The sequence below is a fragment of the Micropterus salmoides genome, unplaced genomic scaffold (genome assembly GCF_014851395.1).
Source record: "Micropterus salmoides isolate LMB-PRFRI ecotype aquatic unplaced genomic scaffold, ASM1485139v1 Ms_hic_scaffold_11, whole genome shotgun sequence".
NCBI classification, from domain to species: domain Eukaryota; kingdom Metazoa; phylum Chordata; class Actinopteri; order Centrarchiformes; family Centrarchidae; genus Micropterus; species Micropterus salmoides.
In genome coordinates, this window is record NW_024040152.1 from 33,193,140 (window position 1) to 33,216,464 (window position 23,325).

General features: G+C 42.6%; 1 protein-coding gene across 1 annotated transcript; it reads right to left on the minus strand.

The window, feature by feature from the left end:
- Positions 1 to 219: 219 nt before the first annotated feature.
- Positions 220 to 21,712, minus strand: sim1a (SIM bHLH transcription factor 1a). Its single transcript, XM_038712323.1, has 11 exons — positions 21,195 to 21,712; positions 16,419 to 16,501; positions 15,106 to 15,195; positions 14,912 to 15,020; positions 14,729 to 14,814; positions 12,862 to 13,061; positions 12,544 to 12,650; positions 11,872 to 12,019; positions 6,180 to 6,345; positions 3,830 to 4,241; positions 220 to 3,035 (listed from the first exon to the last, which is right to left on the minus strand). The coding sequence occupies exons 1-11, from the start codon at positions 21,367 to 21,369 to the stop codon at positions 2,317 to 2,319; spliced, it is 2,295 nt and encodes a 764-aa protein (XP_038568251.1). The 5' UTR covers positions 21,370 to 21,712; the 3' UTR covers positions 220 to 2,316.
- Between the last annotated feature and the right edge of the window lie 1,613 nt (positions 21,713 to 23,325).

Genomic DNA, 23,325 nt, shown 5'->3' on the forward strand with positions numbered 1-23,325 from the left:
TAGGGGAACTCATGTTTTCATATGTGTCTGCTTACTAAAAATGTGATTCTGTTATATAGTACCAGTAAAAGCCCCCCCACCCCTGCCTTTCCTGCCTCTCTCTACTGTCACTATCAAATAGAGCAGAAACGCCTAAAAAAAAATCTAAAAACATTGCAAAACCATGACGTCTCTGCAAAATTATTTTATTTTGTCTTCTCTCAGAATTTGTTTCAGTCAAAAACACACAATATACAAGCAGTTAGACTGGATTTGATTGCAGCTATATTTAATCATAAAGAAACATTTACTCAATGAAGACAGTTTTTGCCCATGTGCTTAAATGTGGTGGGATTTTTCTGAGCATATTTACAGTACACCATAAATAAGAGATGGAGCACATTTCAGGCTTTGACAAAACAAAACAAACAAATCCAAACTTGTATAAATATAGGTTCATCTAAGGACATGAAGAAAATCCAGAATAAAACTTCAATCCTGTTGTACAAACATGCCCACATAACAATAATTAACAGTTGCTTCAGGGATCAGTCATAATGAACACTACTAAGATGCCTTTCCTGGCATTGCAATGGGTCAAATTGCATAATGGTCACAATAGCCAGTCTTTCTACAGTCACTGAGATATGATTACCACAGATATAAGAATGGAAAACATACAATATTTCCCACGTCTTCTGTCATTTCCTTGGATGATACTTTAGTTTCTGGTAAAGAAGAATGCTGTAGAATATATATCAGGTCATTTTATTGTCTTGCCAATCAAATAATTTCCCTCCACCATGATTATTCAACATTTACTGAAGCAGCAGACGTCCTGTGCCCCCCCCCCCCCCTATTAAAATTTGTCCAACAATCCCTTCAGCATCCATGGTTCTCACTGTACAATTATATTTATCACGTACCCATGACATTTATCAATGTATGTCTTTTTCTTTACTGTATTTACGTTCCTGCAACATACCAAAACTGAGAGAAAAGAAACATCAAGAGAATGGCTTTGCATATTAGTTGTGAAGTTTAATTAGTCTGCATCACTGCAAAGTGCATCACACCCAACCCTGTCATTTCTCCTCATTCAAATGCATTGGAAAACAAGGACCCTTTTTCACAAAAACTCAGTCTCTTATAGTGCAAAAGGTTATACACACGGGGACAGATGTTAAAGCAGAACTCAAGCCATTTTCTACACATCCGTTTTCCATTTTCTTTCCATCGTACTGATCGATTTTGACCAAAACACGGGTTGTTTTTTCAAGTGGGACTTATACTATATACTTTCTCCCTTGTCTGACAAGTGACAGCAGTCATGGAGAAATTCTGGTATTTACAGATGTCACGTCATTCATTTGGTAGGCTACATAATAAATTCGAAAGCCAATCACTGTCCAGCAAATGTTACCAGCAAAGAAACCCGAAACCCTCAGTGCATACTGGACAGTACGGAGAGCGAGAGTTTGCACTAGCGTTTTGACAGCTGACATGGTTTGGGTTTAAACCGGACCCGGCGCTTTCTTCCACTATCTACCACGTAATAAAAACTTGACAATGTGAATGCACTGTAACATCGTAGCAGGAGTTTTTGTATGTTCCATAACCACTAATCTCTATAAACAGATAACTGCATATAAATGTAAAATCTGTAGGCAAGGGACAAGATTTTGGTGTTGGATGTGTTCTGGTTCCCGTTTGTAGTCCGAGTAGTATTGACCAATCACGTTCTAGCAGGCTTTGTTTGTTTGCCATTCTGTGTGGAGAGCAAAAGAGGTGGAACACGTTGGCTATCATCTGTCGGGGATTTCGCTTTTTAACAATCTTGTAAACGTAGCGTTTACCTTGTATTAGTGCGCCAGTCAATATTTTTTAAAACCACGACCACGATCATTCCCTAAAGGTGAAGGTCCCCTGATCTTAATGAAATAGTCATTTTAAAAGCACGATGTCTGGCTCAAATGTAAGTCGCTTTGGATAAAAGCGTCTGCCAAATGAGTAAATGTAATGTGAAATATCATGCTGCTGCCAGAATGGACAGAATTGGTGTTCCTCCTCTGTTTAGTTCTGTGTGGCTCAACCACGCTTTAGAACAAGTCTAATTTTCCATGGGCCTATTTAGATAAGGTCCAAAGTTTGAGCAACATTTGGGTGGAGATACAGCTACAATACTGATCTATAACGAAGGAACAAATGAGATTTGGTTCAGAAGTAATCAGTATGATGGAAAAACGAGCTAACAGGATCCAGAATGACAGTGGCCTAATGTTGTAACAGAGCTAACCAGCTGAGGCTGTGTGACTGCAGTCCCACTGTGTGTTAGTGTTAGCTGCCATTGGTGATAATGACAGAGGTGCCTTTGTGCCCAGAGGTCTGTTCTGCCGGTATGCGGAGGTGAGGGGTCATATCGTACTGGGTGGGGCCTGTGCTGGCGGAGGTGCAGTAGCCCCGGAGGCTCTCTGGGTCGTAGAGGTGCTCCAGAGTGTAGCTTGTCAGGGAGTAAGCTGTATGCTTGTCCAAGTAGGGCCGCGGGTGGTTGTGAGAGGGGTAGAGGGCTGGGGCAAGGGTGGGGGAAGCCGAGCACGGGCCTGTCCGACCAAACGGGTGGTGTAATGGCAAAGAAAGGGGGGACAGGTCTGTCTGGAGGTAGTCCTTCGGCTTGTGCAGGCGCTCCGAACCTGGACTGCTGAGCCTGGATAGTGGGGTAGGGCTCTGCGCGGGGCTGATCACCTGACTCAAACCTCGACACACCACAGTCTGTAGGGGCAGGGGCCCTTGAGTATATTCTGGAGTGAAGCATGGAGCAGGGCCCTTGGGTAGTCCATTGGCCAGCCCAAGAGGGGCATCCGGAGGGCCCTTTCGCAACTGAAGTCGACTTTCTTCTTCCTTGATCATCTGTTGCGTGGCTCGGAGCAGCGTCTCAATCTTGCTGGGTTCCTGCGGGCTGCAGTGGTAGTGGTCCGCTTGGTACCGATCCCCTGAGTCACTGGCTGAGCCTCCATCTGGAGAGCTGACAACGCTGTCCTCGTCCCAGTGGCCACGGCCTACAGGAGGACACAATAAGTGCAGAGGAAACATTAGCAAGAAATGATATCATTATTAGCAACTATGGCTCTTGGCTTCCACAGGTTCCTCCTAAAGCCAGATTTATACTTCTGCGTCAAATCGACAGTGTAGCTTAGCCCCGTACCCTACGCAGGCGATGCCGACGATAAGAACTGTGATTGGTCAGCTGCAATGCCTCAGAGCCGACAGGAAGTGCACCGTGCTTTGGAGTTAATTTTACTAGCGGCCCAACCAGCAGCTATAACACGCTAGATCAATATATTTGAGCATCACAACCCACTCAAAATGACTCGTTTCACTATCAGAATGTGATCCATCCGGTCAAACATTTGAAAGTCTATAACAGCCGCGCGTGTATGATTTTACCCCCATTCAAGTTAGCGGAGGGCTAAATCGAAAGTTAGCCTGGCTACGGAGTAGACCCGACGCAGAAGTATAAATCACGCTTAATTCTGTTGGATTTGTTGGCATGAACAATGAAAACAAGCTTGATGCTGTTTACATGGCACAACAGCAGCTCTCCATGCAATAAGAGAGGAAGTGTTTTATGAACTGACTGTCGTGGCTTGAGACAACACTACCACATTTAACAGCTCCAGTCATACATTAAGCACCTTTAGTCTATCTATCATGGTCTCTGGATGTTACATAGGTGGAAGAATATCAGCACAGAGTACTGGCTATTGGCAGGTTCAGTATACAGCTATCAAGGTTTCAACAGTCTACATAGTTCAGACTCTAGAGTGGACATAGCCCAGGTCTTCGTCCTCACCATGGTAGCTGTGGATGGCTGTGATGTGTGGCATGCTGCTGTCACATCCCTCATGGTTCCCCAAGGAGCTCTTGCTTAATGGAAGGATGGACCGGGCGGTGCCCCACCACGTGTCCCTGCCAGGCGGAGGTGCTCCTAGAAAATATCTGCCTGCCTCACATCGACCCCGCTCACAACTCTGACCTTGACCATGTGCGTGGAGGTGCGTGTAGCCGTCACCGGTGGTGTGATGCTGCTCTTCAGACAGGCTGTAGCAGAGCGTGCGAGGATCAGTGAACTGCCTGTACACACAGGAGGCATCCAGGCCTTCACCCTGCTCCAGCAGCTGGGGGGAGGCTGAGTCCGTGAGGGGGCTGCTGCCCCACGGACTGTCCTGGTCAGACTCTGACCGCTCCGTCTGGAAACTAGGATACTGCAGTGAGACATGTGGGTAGGGAGACAGGAAAAGTTATTATAGAAAGCCTTCAAATGAGGCAGCACACCCTCTGGGAGCCACATTTTAGACCTTCAGCTCAACAGCTGACTATATTTCTGGCTGTTTGACATGGACATTTTATTAACAGGTATAAGCAAACCAAGCCACAGTTAAGGACATTGCAGCCACCAGGGTCTTCCTAAACAAGCTAATTACAAATGTGAGCACCTCTTCAACTGTATTATGGTGCTTTCTTTGTTTTAATGTTAGTGCTCTTTCTACCTCCACTGGTTCTTTAGCCAGAGCTGTTGATCCTACAACATCTACCAAAATCAGAGACCAAGATTAAATTAAATTATTTTCATTCTACCCATGGGTGCCGGAGCCAGCTGTCTGCCAGTGAAGGACTCTAATCAGCATATGCTGTGGGCCCAGTGTAGTCACGCAGTATCTAGAGGGCTGGGGCAAGGGTGGGGGAAGCCGAGCACGACCAAACGGGTGGTTTAATGGCAAAGAAAGGGGGGGGCAGGTCTGTCTGGAGGTAGTAGTCTGGTAACTTGTGGAGGCGCTCCGAACCTGGACTGCTGAGCCTGGATAGTGGGGTAGGGCTCGGCGCGGGGCTGATCACCTGACTCAAACCTCGACACACCACAGTCTGTAGGAGCAGGGCCCTTGGGTAGTCCATTGGCCAGCCCAAGAGGGGCACCCGGAGGGCCCTCATCAGGACTCCAATCAGCATGTGCTGTGGGCCCAGTGTACTCACGCAGTATCTAGTTCTATGAAACATAATTTTGGTGTATTACATTTCTAAACTTACTTTTGTAGGTTTTTCCATTGTTTTTTGTTTCAAGGCCCTTCTGTCTTTATTTGATAGTCACAGTGTAGAGAGAGACAGGAAACAAGGTGTGAGCGAGAGAGAAGGTATGACATGCAACAAAGGTCCGTGGCTGGGAACCGATTCCGTGAACTTTGTGGTTATGTGCTTCTTAACCATTAGGTTACTAGCGCGGCCTTGGCCATTGTTTCTGACGGCATTCAACAATGAAACCGTTAAGAACTGAGAATACATCAACATCTTTATAAAGATAAAACATCCGATGGGACAAGAAACATGAGCAGTCAAACGATCGGACAGTTCGTAAACAAATCCCCAGGAAAACAAAGAGAACATAAAATTATTAAGCAAACTTCCTGGGTCTACTTTGATTTACCATACTTGCAGTAGCTGTGTGCACATAGTTTTACTGTGAAATGAAGGATTATTACCACCATCTTGGGTGTTCTCACTTTCAGATTTACTTTCAAATATAGTCCGTGTATCAATTTTCTGTGGCTTTTAAGATTTAAGATTCAGGGTTGTAGCACCTCAACTGATTCCTTTCCATGCAAAAGAGGCAAGAGTTCTACTAGTTCCTTTTGGATGTCGCCGCTGATGATGACCACAGCCTCCCTGCGAAGGACACTCACTTTGTAACTTTGATCTAATTCTTTCAGTCCATTAACAACATTAAGTGGTTTAGATAATCCATCTTAACTGTTGGCTTTTTACAACGTATCTGATTGTATGTATCTGACTGCTCAAGTTTCATGGTTTGCCGGAATTTGTTGTAGCGACGCCACCTGTCATTCGTATTTCCAGATTTCAGCAAGTTGTTTGGAGAGTCATCATAACCGACAGAAATAATAGACAATACTACAAAAACAAACCACTGTTGTTCTTTAAATATTACATGATGGAACATCCCCTAAAGAACTGCTGTATGCACCAAAATCATCTTAAACGAGGTGTCACACCTGAATGAGCAGGTTCTACAACATGATGTTGTTAACTTCCTACCAGGAAGTGCTTCCTAAATATGAAGCTTCCCTGAGTTTGAGACCACTGTACTGTGTGTTCACATCAAATGAAAGTCCAGTTAGACATTAAATCCTCACCTGTGTGTATGGCGAAAGTCTAGCTTTGGTCTTGGGCCGGGATACTCTGCTCTTGGTAGTTCTGCAGTTCTCTGTGAGGCTGCTGGCGGTGTTGCTGCTGTAGGGGAACGAGGCCTTGGAAGTGGCCTGATCCAGAGACAGCTGGAGGCCTTTATATTCTGTCTCCCTAAAGACACAAGCATAAATTCCATGTGGTGCTTTCACAGTAATATTCTTGTATTCTTCTTATTTGCATTTCATAGATTTAATACGGCCCATAATTACAGAAAGAGAGATCCCAGTCCCCTGGAAAGGCTGTTTATTAAAGAACAAACAGCCCATGTGTACATGCGTGTTTGGTTTTTCTCTAGGTGCAAAAACCCATTAACATCTGTTTAGCAATTAGAGCATCATCATGTTGCTGAGAGGGCCAGCATGAGGAGAGATGTGTTTTGTGTTTCTGTGTGTGTGAGAGAGAGAGAGTGTGACGGCTGGGAGGAGTGGGGTGTGCTAAGAGGCCTGGAACGGCTGTTGGGATGCTTGTTTTACCAGAAGGATTGCAGCAAGGCCTTCAACAAACACTCTACAGAGGGAAAGCCGTCCAATCAAATACAGCGGGAGATTAAAGGCTGTGTCTGGCTAAATCAGGCCCACAGGAGAAGCTTGGACGTCTCACTACTGGGAAATGGGAATTGATTTCCCGCTAAAGTGTTCTACAGATCTCGCCATGGATGATGAATCAAGTTTGAGACAACAGAAAACCTGGACAGGGTTTACTTGAGACAAATAGTGATCCATCATCCGCGCACATCTCCCCTCTGTCTCAATAGCTCTCAACACAAACACAAATTCATACATCCATGCGGACGCGTCTCATGGGATTTCTGTTCCAGTTTGGAGACAGTCCTAAAACATCACATTCATTAGGTACTGCTACTCTAATTATGATGCTGGCAGCACAGAAATTATCTTTAGCCTTGGTTAGCATTTTGTTGCTATAAGGCAAATCACTTTTTTGCAGTTTTGAGAGAAATACATGAGTGTAGCAACAACATATGCACTCTTCTATACAGCTCATAAGGGGTTCACTAAATGCTTTGATGATTTCATTCTATGGCCTTCACAGCCACCACATCTCAACCCAACCGATCACCTATGGGAGATTTTGGAGTGACAGGTTAGACAGCCCTCTCCAACACCATCATCAAAGCACCAAATGAAGGAATATCTTTTAGGCCCCATCCACACTACTGTTTTCGAATTAAAACGGAGACCTTTTGCTACGTTGGCACCTCCCGTCCAGACTACAATGACGAAAACGAAGACCTAAAACGGAGGAAACGCTGCCGACCCCGTTTTGCGTTTCAAAACTCCGGAGGGCGTTTTAGTGAAGACGGGCCAAAACGGAGGACTTTAGAAACGATGCCACAGCCGCTCACGCTCGGCTCTCTGCTGTTGACCGGGGTTTTGACATCATATTTTTATTAAAATATTCTGTACTGTGCAAATAACACTCATCTGCCTACACTTGTACTGTGCATGTCGCCGTTTACTTGTTTTCTCCCGCCACACTCCCGTGTTACATTCAGTAACAGTCCCAGCTCGTTATTGAACCATCCATCCATCCATCGTCAACCGCTTATCCTGCGTACAGGGTCGCGGGGGGCTGGAGCCAATCCCAGCTGACATCGGGCGAAAGGAGGGGTACACCCTGGACAGGTCGCCAGTCTCGTTATTGAGCCATGCAACAACAAAAAAAAACTGGTCTGATGCTTAGTCTGTATTTAATTATACTTTCGCCAAATCTTCTGTAACTACGGAATGCACCATCTGCTTCATGTTTACACTGGCACGCGCATGTCCAGTGCACCTGAACGGGTCCTAGCTGTGCGTTTTCAGTCGTTTTAATGTAGACGGAGATCAACTCCAAAACGCATCGGAAACGCTGGTGTGGACGGAGATCGTATTCGTTTTAATTCTCTGTTTGTAAACTAAAACGGAGTAGTGTGGATGGGGCCTCTCCATCCCTCCAGCAGAGTTCAACACACTCAGAGAATCTATGATAAACACTGAAGGCTCATGCAGGAACTGCAAGTTACAAAGACTCTTAATGTTGGTTTATGAACATCTGTGATTGACACTGAACTGACCTTTTTACACTTTAAGAAGAGGACAAGGTAATGGTAATGGTTAACCTATTACAGGGCTGCAACTAAAGACTATTTCCATTGCAGATTTCCTCAATTAATGAATGAAAAAGCCGAAGAGCCAGAGAATGTTTGGACTCTCTGCTTGAAAAATGGCAATTAACTAATTATCCAGAATATTTGCTCATGAATTTTCTGCCAATCAACTAACTGTTTCAGCTCGATCCTATTATGTATACATGGGTCACTTTTGCAACGTAGACCATACATCATTATATTATTTCATTCATTGATTTCAGACACCTGGTAAACACACACACTAAGGAAGACAGAGCCCAACATGTATTTGTGTAATTGGATTGTTGCTATTGATTTAATTAAACGAAGTGGTAGCACTTGCCAACCTTTTCATCTGCTTAATATGAAACAGCATCAACTCGTGACCCCTCATGTTATTGAGTTGTAAGCAATTTTAGCTTCTCAGTTTTGAACACATTTTTAGAGGCCTGAGGAGGTAAAATATGTATTTCACATAACAGAGCAAAGATAAGAGAAAAGTCAAAAAAATGTTACTTTCTTCTTTCTTATACTGTTAAATATTTTGCAACTCTTAGATCGAGATTTAGTCTGAGACCCTTTGAGCCATCCATACTCCCAGGGTGGGAGCCAGTACTCTAAAGGACGTCTAATATATAAAGGCAACAAGTAGTCTTTGTTTTGCTCAAGTATACATGGTTTGTTAAACAAAATGTGACAAAATGTAGATGTAAAAATGAAAGTATTTGTATTGGGCACTGATGTTGTATTCACTTACACAGAGATTGTTGAAGTGTGTGTTTGTGTAAGATAGCAGAGTGACGAGTTTGTTGTAACCCAGGATTGAACGTAACAGCGCTGATGAAACAGACAGCGTAACTGTTGTGAGTCAGACAAGTAAAACATGTGGTTACGTGCTTTTGCTGCAGACATGCCTTTATTCAAAGGATTGCTAAATCACTGTCAGGTTGCGGTAGCAGTGGCAGGTGCAGAGGTTATCAGAGCTGAACACACAGTGGAAGTTCACATGCAGGTGAAGTGGCCTTATCAGCTGTGTTATCTATGGCTGTATTCACTAAAGCTACCAGGTAAACCAACTCTGCTCCTGATAACAACACTCCACAAAAGCCTACCTCCTGCCCCTCCATTTGTCCCACGTCTTACGCAAAAAAAATGAAAGAAAACGAAACATGCTGTCTCATATCCACCATCACTATGTGGCTCAATCCACACAGTATCTCACAAAGATTTACAAACGCAGAACAAGGAGGAAAATAAGGCTTCGGTCCCCTAACTGCAAGCTGGAGCCCATAAACGCTCATCAACTTTACAGCCTATCAATTAAAAGGCCATAAACACAAAGCTGCTGTGGTTTTGATGTAGGAGGTAGAGGAAATGTGTGTCAAGCTGTTCTCTGCCTCTGAATGCAGCCAGCCGTGCTGCTTAATGGAGGGTTTTATAGGCCTGATTCATCCATGCGCTCACTTGTACATCTGTGAAATGTGCACATCAGGGGTAATAAAATAATAGGATAATAGGAAAGTGGTAAAATGGTATCCCTCAATTACTAATAAGAGTGAGGCTCATGCGGGTAGAGTCTCTGGCATGACTACAGTTGGTAGGAAGTGAAGTAGTAGCTTGTAATGAGGATATTTCGTGGACTGTTTGTGCAGGATAAAGCCTCAGCAAATGCAATCCCAGTCCAGTCACATATGCCTCAGAGCCTGCCTCTGTTTATATACTCTGCAGGCAGAGCTGCCAGTCTTAAATAAACTATACCAGGTGAGTGACGCCGCCACAGAGAGGCCGCCACAGGTAACAGCCAACACATGAGCACACTCGACAAACTTAGAAACAAAGGGCTCAGACAGTCTGACACAACTGGCATACAAGACAGCAGATACAGTGAGAGACCAGGAAACGTCTACGGCCATCAAAGGTAGAAAGAGCAGGAAAGTTCTGGTTTTCCTAAAAGAAATCAGTGCCTTTGTTTCCAGCTCAGCCTACAACAATAAAGACTAAAAAATATGAAATATACAGAACGCGACATGACAAACTTTATTCATTGTCAGATTGTGCAAACCAGGTTTCAACAAACACATGTCACAATTCCAATTAACCTCCAGTTAATTGCTTCACAGCAACTGTTTGCGTAAATCTCTAGTACCAACACTCATTATCTTATCAAAGCAGAGAACGATAGCACAACAGAGATCTGGGCCACCCCTGTCTGCCCTGGAGCTGCCGTACACTCCTGTCATTTCACACCAAACCCACATGACTGACAACGGTCAGGTGTCCTCCAGCCCATTTATACCACTACAAATGTGTGAAGTAGTAAACATTTTCATAAATAGCTGTTCTGTTTTGCTATTCTGTATCAATAACTACTTATTCAACATATGGTGAGTTAGTGTGACAGGGTTTTACATTTGTTTCCAGTATGGATTTTAAAAGAGGAACACTCTTTACAAGCTTTGCATTACAGGAAGGTCAGAACGGCTGGATGATCAGTAGTGAGCTTTACATCAGTAATCTGGCATCCATCCTCTGACACACTTAGGATCTTTAATTTATTTTGAAATATAGGGTCACACCCTGTTGTCTACACTGTGTCAGACGTGTTTTTCCATCTGATGAAACAGATTGCCTTCACTGTACAGCCATGAACACTGAGTGTTAAAGTTAAGGCTGGTGTTATTCTATAGTTTTCTTCTTCTCATCAAATCCCATAAAAATACCAAGATAGATGAGCATAAATAATAAAGAGCTGCACCACCTGCAAGCTGTCTGTACATTCAAAAACTCCAGGTTACCTCACACAGCCATGGACTGCAATTGTCAGATGATTCAAATAAATACTTATTTGAATGATTTAAAACTAATTATAAGCGTTAGCAGAGATAGAGAGAGAGCAGAAACGTCCGCAGACCAGTTCATCTCCTCCTGTCTGAGACGACCTCAGCCTGAAATCTGCAGACAACTGCTCCCTAGCATTAGCTACCCAGCAGGACCTGTTGTCACCAGAGACGATGCCTCTTCTACAAACACAAACTGAGAGCTCGGGTCAACAGGTCAGAGTCTGTTTTCAGTCTGTCCCTCCCATGGATGGACCGTTAAATTCACTACAAGATACTCGGGCGGAGACACGTGGAGACATGACATTAAAACTGCAGTGTGTGTGTGCATATAGAGTAACGTCACAGGGACTGCTGACAGCTATCATCTACGTTACCTTCAGACTGAAAATACATTTTCTGTGCAGGTTCAAAAAATGTAGACAGTTTGCACAGTGTGCAAAAAGAAAATATCTACTTTAAGCACTATGTGAACACAACTTAAAGCACCAGAGCTACTTTAAGCAGCTGTGTGTGTCAACAACTCATACTCACTTTACAGCTACTTGTGCTAAAACAACAATGACCACTCAGCACCAAGACCTAAACACAACAACACTGTGTGTCTCAAGTAAGATTTATCAGCATATTGATATCATAAAGGTAAATCTGGGAATAGAGACAAATACTCACGTGAGAACATAGTTGACACTGACGATGCAGTGAGGTCGGGATGAGCGGCTGTTGTGTACGATGGTTGCATAACTCTGAACCCAGACCCAGCCACCATGCTTGGCCAAGAAACGGTAGTACTTAGTCGTCACTTGACCTTTCACCAGCACTATAAGACCAAGAGATGGGAAATAAACAGCAACTGATTACTATGGCGAAGAAAATCCAAACAAATTGCAGAGTATACTAAAGTACATGAACATATTGAAATAGAAAAACGGGGGAAATTTGTTTTTCTGCAGCAGCAGAAGGACAGAAACAAGAAACAGAGAAATACACGAGGTAAAAAATGAAAGGCATATAAAACTACAGAATAGAAATAAAAATAGAAACTATACAAGAGCAAAGATAAAATTACGAGGCATAAGTGACAGTGATGTGATGGAATTAGTAGCAGCAAAGTCAGCACGCCTTGTGTGTGTAAACAGTATACCGCCTCCGAAGCTGTATCCAGTTCTCATTATACATCTGCGGTATGTACTGGAACACTGTGTGTGTGTGTGTGTGTGTGTGTGTGTGTGTGTGTGTGTGTGTGTGTGTGTGTGTGTGTGTGTGTGTGTGTGTGTGTGTGTGTATTTCTGTGTGAGAGTGTGCAGAGGGAATTTGTAGGAAGGTAAAACAAACCTAACTCACACAAGTGATGAGCACATCGCAGGTGGAAGGAGTCACAGCTGTGGACATGGTGATAGAGAGTCTTCTCTATCAGATCCTGAGGCTCGTAGCCTGTCAGCTCTGCAACCCTAAGCAACACACACACACACACACACACACACACATTCTCAGGGTTTATTAAAGCCTTCCCACATTTACACATACACACACTCACGTACACGCCCACACACAAAATATGTAACAAGCAAGTATGCGGAAAAACTCACACCCACACAATTCCATACTGTAGGCTACATGCATACAAAGGCGTGCAGAGAAGACATACGCTACATAACGTACCGTGAGTCGAGGAAGATGAGCTTCATGTCCAGGCTGGCTCTGAACATGAACATGTTGCTGTGCAGTTTGATCTCAGTGACAGCGCTGGGCGGCAACGAGTGGCCGACGGCAACCAGCCCCACGTTCTGATAGCAGCCGTCAAACGGAGATACGTCCAGGCTGTACTGACGGATCTTCAGGTACCCGCTACAGTGTATCACCTGGGTCACAAGGTCACAGATGGAAGTATGAATTTCAATCTATACAATCGCTACATGTTCCAGTAACCCTTTCGTCCGGTTTAGAGGTTCTTTTGCCCTTTCCTGCGAATCTTCCCAGGCATCGAGGTGTAAATTGGCCCTGGAGAGGACCGTTTGGGATTGAAACGTTGGCATGCCCATAGAGTCAAAAAGAGGAATTGGGAACAAACTAAGTGTGTAGGTATTGTTGGTTCTTTAGGAAAATGGGAAATGGAAATATTTGGGAATGGGACATGGCTACAGCTGATAATATCTGCTACAGCTGACAAAACAATCTCAACTCAAGGACCCCTTACTTGCTCTTCACGGAGCGTTCAACCGTATCACACACAGTCTTTATCAGCAGACAAACAGCTCAACTTTTAAACCAACATGGACGTGAATTCCTAAAAGTGCCAAAATAAATGGAAAGTTTACAGTTCCACGACAACTCGGCAAACTCTGTGGATCATGAGATACAGCCAAAGATTCCAGATCATGCAAGTAAGCGGACCTTGATTTGAGATGGTTCACATTCACATTTAGGGCATTTTGCAGACTCTTTTGTCCAAAGTGACTTAAAATAAGTACATCTGTCAGAAGACAGTGAAAAAGCAATACATCGGTATTTTAAAGATGTCAGTAGAACAAGATGATGATAGGTAGGCTAAGATGCTACACAGTGCTAAGGATGAAAGAAGGAGTGCAGGATGAAAGAAGTGTGGCAGAAGTTAGCGATGGACTTCACATGACAGGATTCACAACTTGGATAAAGAAAAGCTGTTTTGATTCTTTTGGTGGTTGGACCCTTACAGACTAAAGGAACATAAATAATCAAGGAACACATTCAGACTTAACGAGCTTTAAAGGTACCATGCAGGTTACACCGGTATATCTATAAGACCAAGACTTTGGTGCTCATTTTTTCTGTTAAATGAACTCAACGAATTATGTTCATACTGACAGTTCGATAAACATTAATATTTGTATCAACGATCCGAGCAGAAGCAGCTAATGCGTGTGAACCCACGGGGTTTAAGAGGGTTTATACATCCAAAGAACTTCTGTAAAAACCAGACCAGGCGTTTAATGGACCAGTAAAGGAGGTAGGCGGCTGTTTGGGACTCGGATATTAATTGAAGGTTTTACGGCAGACCCCCTGACCTTTCATCTAGTGCCACAATTAGGCCATAAATTCCACTTTTATGGTATAAATGACCATATTCAACAAGCTTGTTGCTATGAAATTCACTTTTCACATTTATTATCCATAGAGGATGATCCCTCTCAATTATGGACACTCTGTGGACACAAATTGTTTTTCTAGCCATTAAATTTGCTGCGCAGATTCATTCTCGCTGAGGATGAACCTGTAGGATTGTGATGATCCCACGGCTTTTCCTTTTCCACCACCCTCAACATTATATAGCAAAATTGTCATGTTGTTCGTACCGCTGCAGCAGCCACTAGCAGAGCTTCAGCCTTTTAGTCTTGTTAGCCTTAAATACAATGCAAACATTGATTCAGATTCCCTGTCGACCTACAGTACGTCAAAGCATTAATCACACATGAAGAAAAATGAATTTACAAAGAATGTACTATTTTAGGAGTAATTGTTTGATTTTTTTGATTGATTGATTTACTACTACCTTGTAGCCTCCGCAGGTGAGTCCAGCGTTTCTTTTAGCGAGGACACATTTCATTCTCAGAAAGAAGGAGCGTTCCATCTCATATTCTGCAGAGAATTAAAAAAACATGCAAAAAGCAAGTTATTTATGAGGAACGATGAGTCCAGGCCATATACAGTACAACACACCTGGGTTGTTGATTACCGTGAACAAAGTGTGAATGGTAAGGCTGGTGTGCTGTGAGGACAGCTGTCATTTCATCGTGGTCTGCTGGATGGATGTATTCATAAATGCTGTTTCCCGTCAACTCTACCTGTTGAAATGAACGTACACCTCAGGACTGCGACACATCAGGCCCAACACAACAGAGGAGATCACATTAAACTTGTCAAACCAACCTGCGACAGGCCCAAGTGGACTGATGCTGTTTCTGATATGTACATTATTTTCCCATCTGGAGCAACCACAAAAATGAAGCCATCTAATGTCTGAAAGAAATATTTAAAAAGTGTTATTTAATTAGGTATCAACAAAAATAGTCTTGAGTCCATTTTCATAGGCAACGTGTATACACTATAGTGTCTAATTATTATGATTGTATATTATTGACCTGTAGATAACGCTGCAGAGCTGATATATGCTATATATATATATAGCATATATAATATCATGAAAAATTATATTATAGTTAATAATAAATAATAATAAATTATAGTTTGAAGAAAGGGATGAAATAACAAACAAAAATAACGACTGCTGTTGAAATGTAATTTATTATATTGAGAAGTGTTTCTAATATTTTGTCCACCCCGTTTTTTATCAATTGAAAACTGAACATTATGATTACTGGAAGCTGTATTAGGCTACATTCAGTTTAGCAACATAAAGCCTAACTAATAAACTGAGAGGAAGAAAACAATATTATTACTATAATATTAACTGATAAAATAATAAGGAACATCACCAATAATAATAATAATAATAATCTCAACCTGTAGAAATGAAGAGCTGATTTTCATAGCTGCTAGCTCTGGCTAGCTTGTAGCCACTTGTCCTCACTCTGCTGCTCTCTGGCCAGCATCCAGCTCTATTTGTCAAACCAGCAGACCTACATTGTCTTTATGAAACCATTTAAGGCCGGTCTGTTTGCCTTATTTGATTACTCTGCAGCCCTGTGGACCTCTGTACTATTCTGTAACTCAGACAATCCTGTAGCCCTTATCGGCTTACACGCAGCTCCGTTTGGCACTCTGCTAGGCCTGCCCGACCAGCACCAGCCAATCTGTGGTTCTCTCTGGCCAGCGTGTGGCCTGTAGCCCTGCTCCATTGTGTTGCTGCTGATGTGAGAGGGGCTGCTGGACAGACTGCAGCTCTGTGCGTGACCAGGAATGTGTTCAGCTCATTTCACTCTTAAAGCACATGAATGAAGGCAGCAGGAGGCAGACGGCAGTAGCAACTAAACCACACACACCCTCTACCCATGGTATAATAATAATAATAATAATAATAATAATAATAATAATAATGTCTTGTTAGGGTGAATTTAAGCTGTAGAATTATTTAGATTTTTCATTTAAATTAATATTTTAAGGGCCCTCTTAAGTGACCTTGTGGCTTCCCAGCCACTTGCAAACCCCAAAGCCCACAATGTTTTTCAGTTGCTTTAAAACCGTGAATTCTGTAAAATATATAAACTAGTAAAAAAAATTACCTGTAAGAGATGGGAGCCTAGTTCCTGGCTGACTCCATCCAGAGAACTGCTGCGACTCACATGACCCCAGGACTCCCCCAGGCCTGACAAACAAATCACACACAGTGGAAAATGTAATTATAAGAAATAAAATGTTTATTTTACAATGAAATCCCCTCAGCCTGTTTTTATTTTCCATTTAACTCTTTTAACCCTGATTGTAACCCTGTAACTTTTATTATATTTATTATGTTGCTTTTAAACTTTTTTATATTTCCCTGTTGCTTTTATGTTTTATGTAAAGCACTTTGAATTACCTTGTTGTTGAAATGTGCTTTACAAATAAACTTGCCTTGCCTTGAAAGCAAGACAAAGAATATGATTCAAAATCTTGTACACCAAGAGCATTTCTAGTTCTACAGCATATGCATGACAGAAGACTTATAATTATACCCTACAGACCTAATTGTATTCTGGCTGCATCATAAACAGCAAATGTATATATCAGTACGATAATGTCTGAACAATACATTTATTCCTTTTTCCCTCAGTGCACAATTACTGAATAAGCTTTCAATTTCAAGACTGTAGACTACAAACATTTAACAGCTTCATCTGATCAGAAAAAGTGTTTGTTGCGATGACTTGTCAGCCTACAGCTCTAATAAATACACCCGAATCTGGGAGCGGACCTTTATCCAATCTGGATCACTGCAAATGTCGTAGCGTGAAAACATTTCACTAAACCCTTCCCAACAGTAGTAAATAACATCTCAGATGGCGTGAGGCACAGAGCCACAGCGGACAGCAAACAAGAGTCTGTGCAGGGTCTGCATTGAAATGCAAATCCAGCTCTGCAGAATAAACAGGCGGCATGCAGGGATCACAGCGCCCCGCCGCTCCCGCCCCTCCTGGAGCCCACATGGATCTCACGTTTGCATAAAAAGACACAATCAAATCCCCCCCCCAAAATACCCACAAGTGAAACAACTCACTGGCTTCCACTTCATATCAAATGTAAATCAATATAAAGATAGAGCCTTTAAAGGACTTTACTACAGCGCAGGGTAACACTTCATCACGCGAGCCGCCGGGTCTGAAGCAGAACCAGAAACCGGATTCAACGCACGCAGTACACTGTGGATCCAGCACGGGAAGAGTTAGAAGAGGGATTTTAACATTTAGCTCTGGGGTGCGTCTGTTAAGGCTGTTGGTCTCACACGCACACCGCAATTAGTCCTCACAGAAGTCCTGTAGGCCCCTAATAATATCCACATGAATCAGTTAGAAGTGTAGGAGAGCTGTGCTTTTGCTGGAACGAGAAAAAAAAAAAATTAGGTTATTAGTGAGACGCTGCCCGTTCTGAGGAAAACATACCAATAAGAAATAATCACTTTAATATCCTGTTTTTTGTAGCCTATATTAGATTAGATTGGTTAAACACGCTAAAAGTGAAAGAAAATCTAATGAAGTTTGGTATGCAGTGATAGTATGTCCATAGGAGCTCCTCATCGTTTGGCTGAGGAGAGTCCCGGTGTGGACTCTCCACCTGAAACCATGCACAAGATACTGGACCGGATACTGGACCAATCTGTTTGGGAGCTCACCTGCAGGGAGGTGAGAAAGCTCCTGAAGTGAGCAGCCTCCCTCCTATATTATTTATTCATATATCGCTATATTATTTAAACTATTCATTTCATCATTGGATTATCTTTTAGAGGAGACGTGACAAACGCGCATTTCCCCACTTTATACGATATATTTTACATTATTACAGCAGTGCTTTCCGACCTTTTCTGCTTGTGGCCACAGATTTTACAAAAAGAAGCGATGTTTTTTCCTCGTTTGGGGCCTGAAGAGGTGAAAGCGTCCAGTGTTTCACAAGAAGAAAAAAGCAAAACGAGAAAAGCTCAAAATAAACACAACAATTCATCTCTTTAATCATCTTCGGGTGGGACCCACCTCTTTTAACATAAAAACATCTTCTTCTTTTTTTAAATTTATTTAATATGTAAAATTAACACAATAAAATCTAAAACGCCCGATATCCACTTGGGAGACACATGTTTGAATAAAAAGATAAATAAATCTAGTGAACCGATCGCACTCATCGATGATTTCGTGTTCCACAATTCAACACTATCAGGCCAGCCTGCTGCCTATTATTTTAATCTTTAAACTGGCAGCAATACACAATTAAGAAGTCACTGTTTCGTTAACACGGTCTGACACACTTAAAGACCAGCAATAATAATAATAATAATAATAATAATAATAAACTTTTGGGGGGAGAGTATGAACATGTTGCTGAGGGCACATAAGCAGCAGCGCATTCATATTTATTGAAAAGAACAACTGAGCATAAACATCTCCATGCGGGAATAATAATAAACTACGGTACCTCACTTGAGCCATTTCAAATCTCACTTGGCCATTAAACATAAAGTTTGCATATTTCATAATGCTCGAAATTGAAGCCAACAAGACAAGAAGTCAGTCTGCCGGGGACACCCTAAGATGGACCATGACATCTTTTTTTGTATTACACATTGTAATCTTCCTGACATTTTTTCTTTGTTGTGAAGGTTTGCTACTGTAGCCGTTAAATAAGCTGTGATAAAATGTGAATTAGTCACAGTAAAGTAGATATAAATGGTCGTTTTATTTAGCAGATGTACAGTACATTTAAAACAAGTGATTTTAGCCTCCCTCTCTGTTTAAATCTCTTTCAGGGTTTAGGCAGAGAGGATCAGCAAGATATCTGTGGTGTGGGGTGTCATGTAATTTAATCCCGGATGGACAACATAGCTGAGGTCAAAGGTCATTCAACTGACCACTCTGAGCGCCATAAATAAAAGTACCCCGCCACCACCGCCCCACAAAGTCAGTGAAAAAAAGCCCACTTTGATGCATCCCGTCAAAATTAAGAATACTTTTAGCTTTTCTTCTCCCTACTTATGCAAAACCACTAAAGCCCTCTCAGATGGGCTTCTTCACGACTAACGTGGTGGAGTGTAGGGGAGTCCTCGGAGTAAAAAGGTGTGAAGAGGTCCTGCCTTTAAACCAGCAGATGTGTTTTTAATGGAGAAAACACAACTCAGAGGACAGAGGAGCGAAGCCCTGCAGCCTGCGTGAGCGAGAGCGTCCCTGATTCAGAGAGCTTCATCTGCATACTTATGTCGCCACACATGTGGAGCAGCACAGTACGAGTACAGCAGCCAAACATCTCGCAGTCATGCACGCACAATGTGCAGTGTATCCCTGAAAAAAAGATTTTCTAACTGTTTTTGGTACTTTTCACGCAAAGTACAGCCAAGTGCTGTACTTTACATTTGTGCCATTTTAAGCACTGGTATCTCATCAGAACACAGAAGACTTTGGAGGGAAGAAGATACAAAAGAGTGTTAACATTAAAGGCTAACGTGGATTACGCTTCTTTCCTCTGGTTTATTAGCTCTATTTTCACAGTATATGACACCTTTATTATCAGCTCTACAGCAAAATTGCTCTTTATTAATTATCTGTATATATATATAAAGACCAATGTTCCTGCAGAGAGGATACTGATGGTTTTAATGATACTTTTGATCTTGTACTGGTCTCATTCTGCAGTGTGTGAATCCTGTGATGTAAATGATCAATACAGCCATATTTAGTTGTTGGCTCTCAGAGGGTAAAAACACAGATCCATTCCAGATCCATGTTTCCTTTGTTGTTTCCCCACCAGGTTCTTTGTCACGCCACCATCCCTGTAGCAGGCCTGCTTCAATGTTACAAGGAGCTCCATATGTTGCGGGATCAGACGTGCACATCATACTAATATCCGCGGCTCTGCAGCAGGCACGCAGGACGGAGCCCCATCACAGCTAATCTGCTGGCAGGGGACGCCAGGGGCCCCGGAGAGAAACCACATCACTGCAGGCTGTGGACACGGACCGAGGGACACAGGAGACAGCCGCTGCTGACTCGATATGTGCTCAGTCAGTATGGCGAAATGTCATTTCATATCTGAAGAATATATTCTAATCACCGCGATAAGGATAGATTTCACTGAACAGCCAGGTGAAGATATTTTAATAATAACCTACAGGATTAGGACAAAAATAACAGGCCTACATCAAAGTCCTGAAGCTGGAATAAACACTATAAAAAATGTGCGCACAAGCCTTCATATAGAGATTTTCGTGAGTAAAGCTCAAATAATAAAACATGAAAATGATGTAAAAAAAACTAAAACAAATCACGCTTACGGACGGGGTTTTTTTGTAGGAGAATTTGTAGAACGATGTGGGGGTTTTGTTATATAAATATGGAATGCGGAGATTAGGCTACTGATTTTTCGTTCCTGTAAAATTATGAACAATGAATTTCCAGGATTGCTGGCCACAAATCACCACCCAGAAAATGATATTTATTACATTAAAAAGGACAAAAGAAAATTAAGATAGACAAATATAGCCTATTATTTAGAAAATAATATCAAGAAAGTCTGTAGACCTAATAAAAAACACAAGAAGCCTTGCATATAGCTAGAGCACCAACATAATTTAAATATTAGACTTCGAGCCTGCTGTACTATTAATACTAAAAGGCTAATAATAATAACAACATCCGAAATTATACTATATACTAGAAACTAGAAACTATACTATTAACACTATAGGAGCTTTTTTGCTTTTATATAATTATAATTATAGCCTATAATATAATTTTGTAGGTGTCAGATTTATTATTTTGCTGATAAAATTGGTATTCTGTGTATTTGGATGTGTGTCTTTTTAAAAGCAGCTCTCTTACCTTCGGGGAACACTATTCTCATTTTCAGGTAGCTGGTTGTCAGCCGGATGATGGAGGCTTTGTCCAGCTGGGAGGTGATGGCGGAGGGCAGCGGCAGCAGCTTGGCCAGTTCATAAAACTCACTGTTTTCCTTCTCCCGCCGGGTCCGGGCAGCGTTTTTAGATTTCTCCTTCATGTTGTCCCCTCAGTCCGTGTCAGGCTGTCTCATAGCATCGCAATGGAGCCGCGACGTCTCTGAACTTGAGGATTTCTGGCCTTCGTCGGCCTAAAACCCGCAGCTGCCGGCGCGTGGACGCGTCCCCATATTCCAGGTGTTGCGGTGCTTGGCGACGAACAGGACGCGGGTAATTCCTGGATTTCTGAGGCTTCTAGTGGCGTTTTGGTCAGCCCGTTGGGGGGCTCACCGCACACATGGATCCATCACACCTGGTGTTAAAGGGACCTGTGGAACCGCTGGAGGCATGAGGCCCTGCAGGACGAAGACCGGGTCAGATACACTTTGATTTGTAGGCTACCGTTATTTGGGCGAGACATCCCCCGTGTCTGTCAGCAAAACTAAACTAAACACTTGTTTGAATCCTTCTGCAGAAATGTAAGGTTAGTGGCTGTGTTCTTATAAATCACATTTAACCAGGTGCTTGTTCACTTACCTCCGCGCAGACGCGGCCGACAGGTCGCTAAACTGACGCCTGTTTGGCTTCAACGTGTCCAGAGAGAGTCTCCAAAAAAGCCCAGCATTCGCATATCTTCGATTGCATGTGATTTTGTGGATAGCGGCGCATCCTGAGCCTCCTCAGTGCTGCAGGCGCGAGGGCCCGCCCACCACTGCACGCAGCCCTGCTCCTATTGGACGGTTGGACACCCTGCTCGCATATACATTGGCCAGTACTCGTAATGACGTGCTCACGAGGAACGGGGATTGGCCGGTTGTAGATGTTCACCTCTGGCCCGAAGTGGAGAGAAAATCCCCCAGAGCCCGTTCCCTCTGCTCTGAGAGAACCGGGTATGCAGAACTCCTGAAAACATATGTCAGTTTAAAGGATCTATTTTCTATTTTTTTTTTTTTTTTTTTTTTTTAAATAGCTGACACATTTAGTAAACTGATTTATATAATAATCCATGGGAGCTTGTCTTTCATGTGACAAGCATGCGGGCCTATCTATCCTTACTTAACTTAATGCAGGCCAGGCTATTTCAATTTTCATCATTTATAAAATCAGGCTAACAACCTGCATCCAGCAACATCCGGGTGTCGCCCTCACTGGCAGCAGTGTGTTTTAATACAAATACAAACATTCAAACAACTTTCCTTCAGAAAGGTCAGGCCATGATCCAGGCCACTATTTGCTGTTGAGAACAGTCAGATTTCTGAAGGAAGTTTGGCTTCCATGGTTCTTAAATTGTAGGCCTCTCCTGATCCCGAGCATTCCAACATGCGCTGATCCGGTTCTGCCGATGTTGTTTTATTTAAAGCACGCGATGTATTTATGGCTTATTATTGTATTTGGTTTATATGACACAGAGACTGGTTTATGTGAACTATAGGCTGCGTCTCTAAAATCAAAGTTGAAATGGTTTCATAAGTTGCTTTGTATTTTCTAAGACGTTCATCTTGGCCTACTGGTTGAGTCTCGGGAAATGGAAATGTGCCATCACGTTCTGCACACAGGAGTGGATAAAGGTTCATTTCAGTTTCTTGGTAACATTTTCTAAAATAGATATAACAGGCTATATAGCCTATATTTCCCATAGCCTACCTTTGTGTGCCTATTATGAAAACGCTGATTCTTACTGATGAATTACTGTATCTGCACATCGCAGTAGAATAAACAGGTAGTCCTACTCAGATTAATGGAGGTGTCACGAGGCCACGTGGCATCTGATGTTAGACCCTTTCAGAGAAGCCCGACTTACTCACCTTTACCTGCAGACACCACTAACACCTGTTTAAAAGTGGTTATTGGTTTAACGCGTCTTCAGATTTTACAGCAGCTGGTTTATACAGTAAAGTTATTATGAATGCGGTCATTAGCGTTTAGGCTTTCGCATAGCCTGTTACTGGACGCAGGCTTCATGCTGTTAAAGACCAAGCTTAATTCGAGGCTACCGTTGTTTCCCGACCCTTACAGGC

Excerpts from the sequence above, each read along its gene's own strand:
- sim1a (XM_038712323.1), bottom strand. The coding sequence starts at position 21,369 with ATGAAGGAGAAATCTAAAAACGCTGCCCGGACCCGGCGGGAGAAGGAA. Across the intron at positions 15,196-16,418 it reads TAGGCTCCCATCTCTTACAG|ACATTAGATGGCTTCATTTT; the intron begins GTAATTTTTTTT and ends TATTTCTTTCAG. Across the intron at positions 15,021-15,105 it reads TCCACTTGGGCCTGTCGCAG|GTAGAGTTGACGGGAAACAG; the intron begins GTTGGTTTGACA and ends TCATTTCAACAG.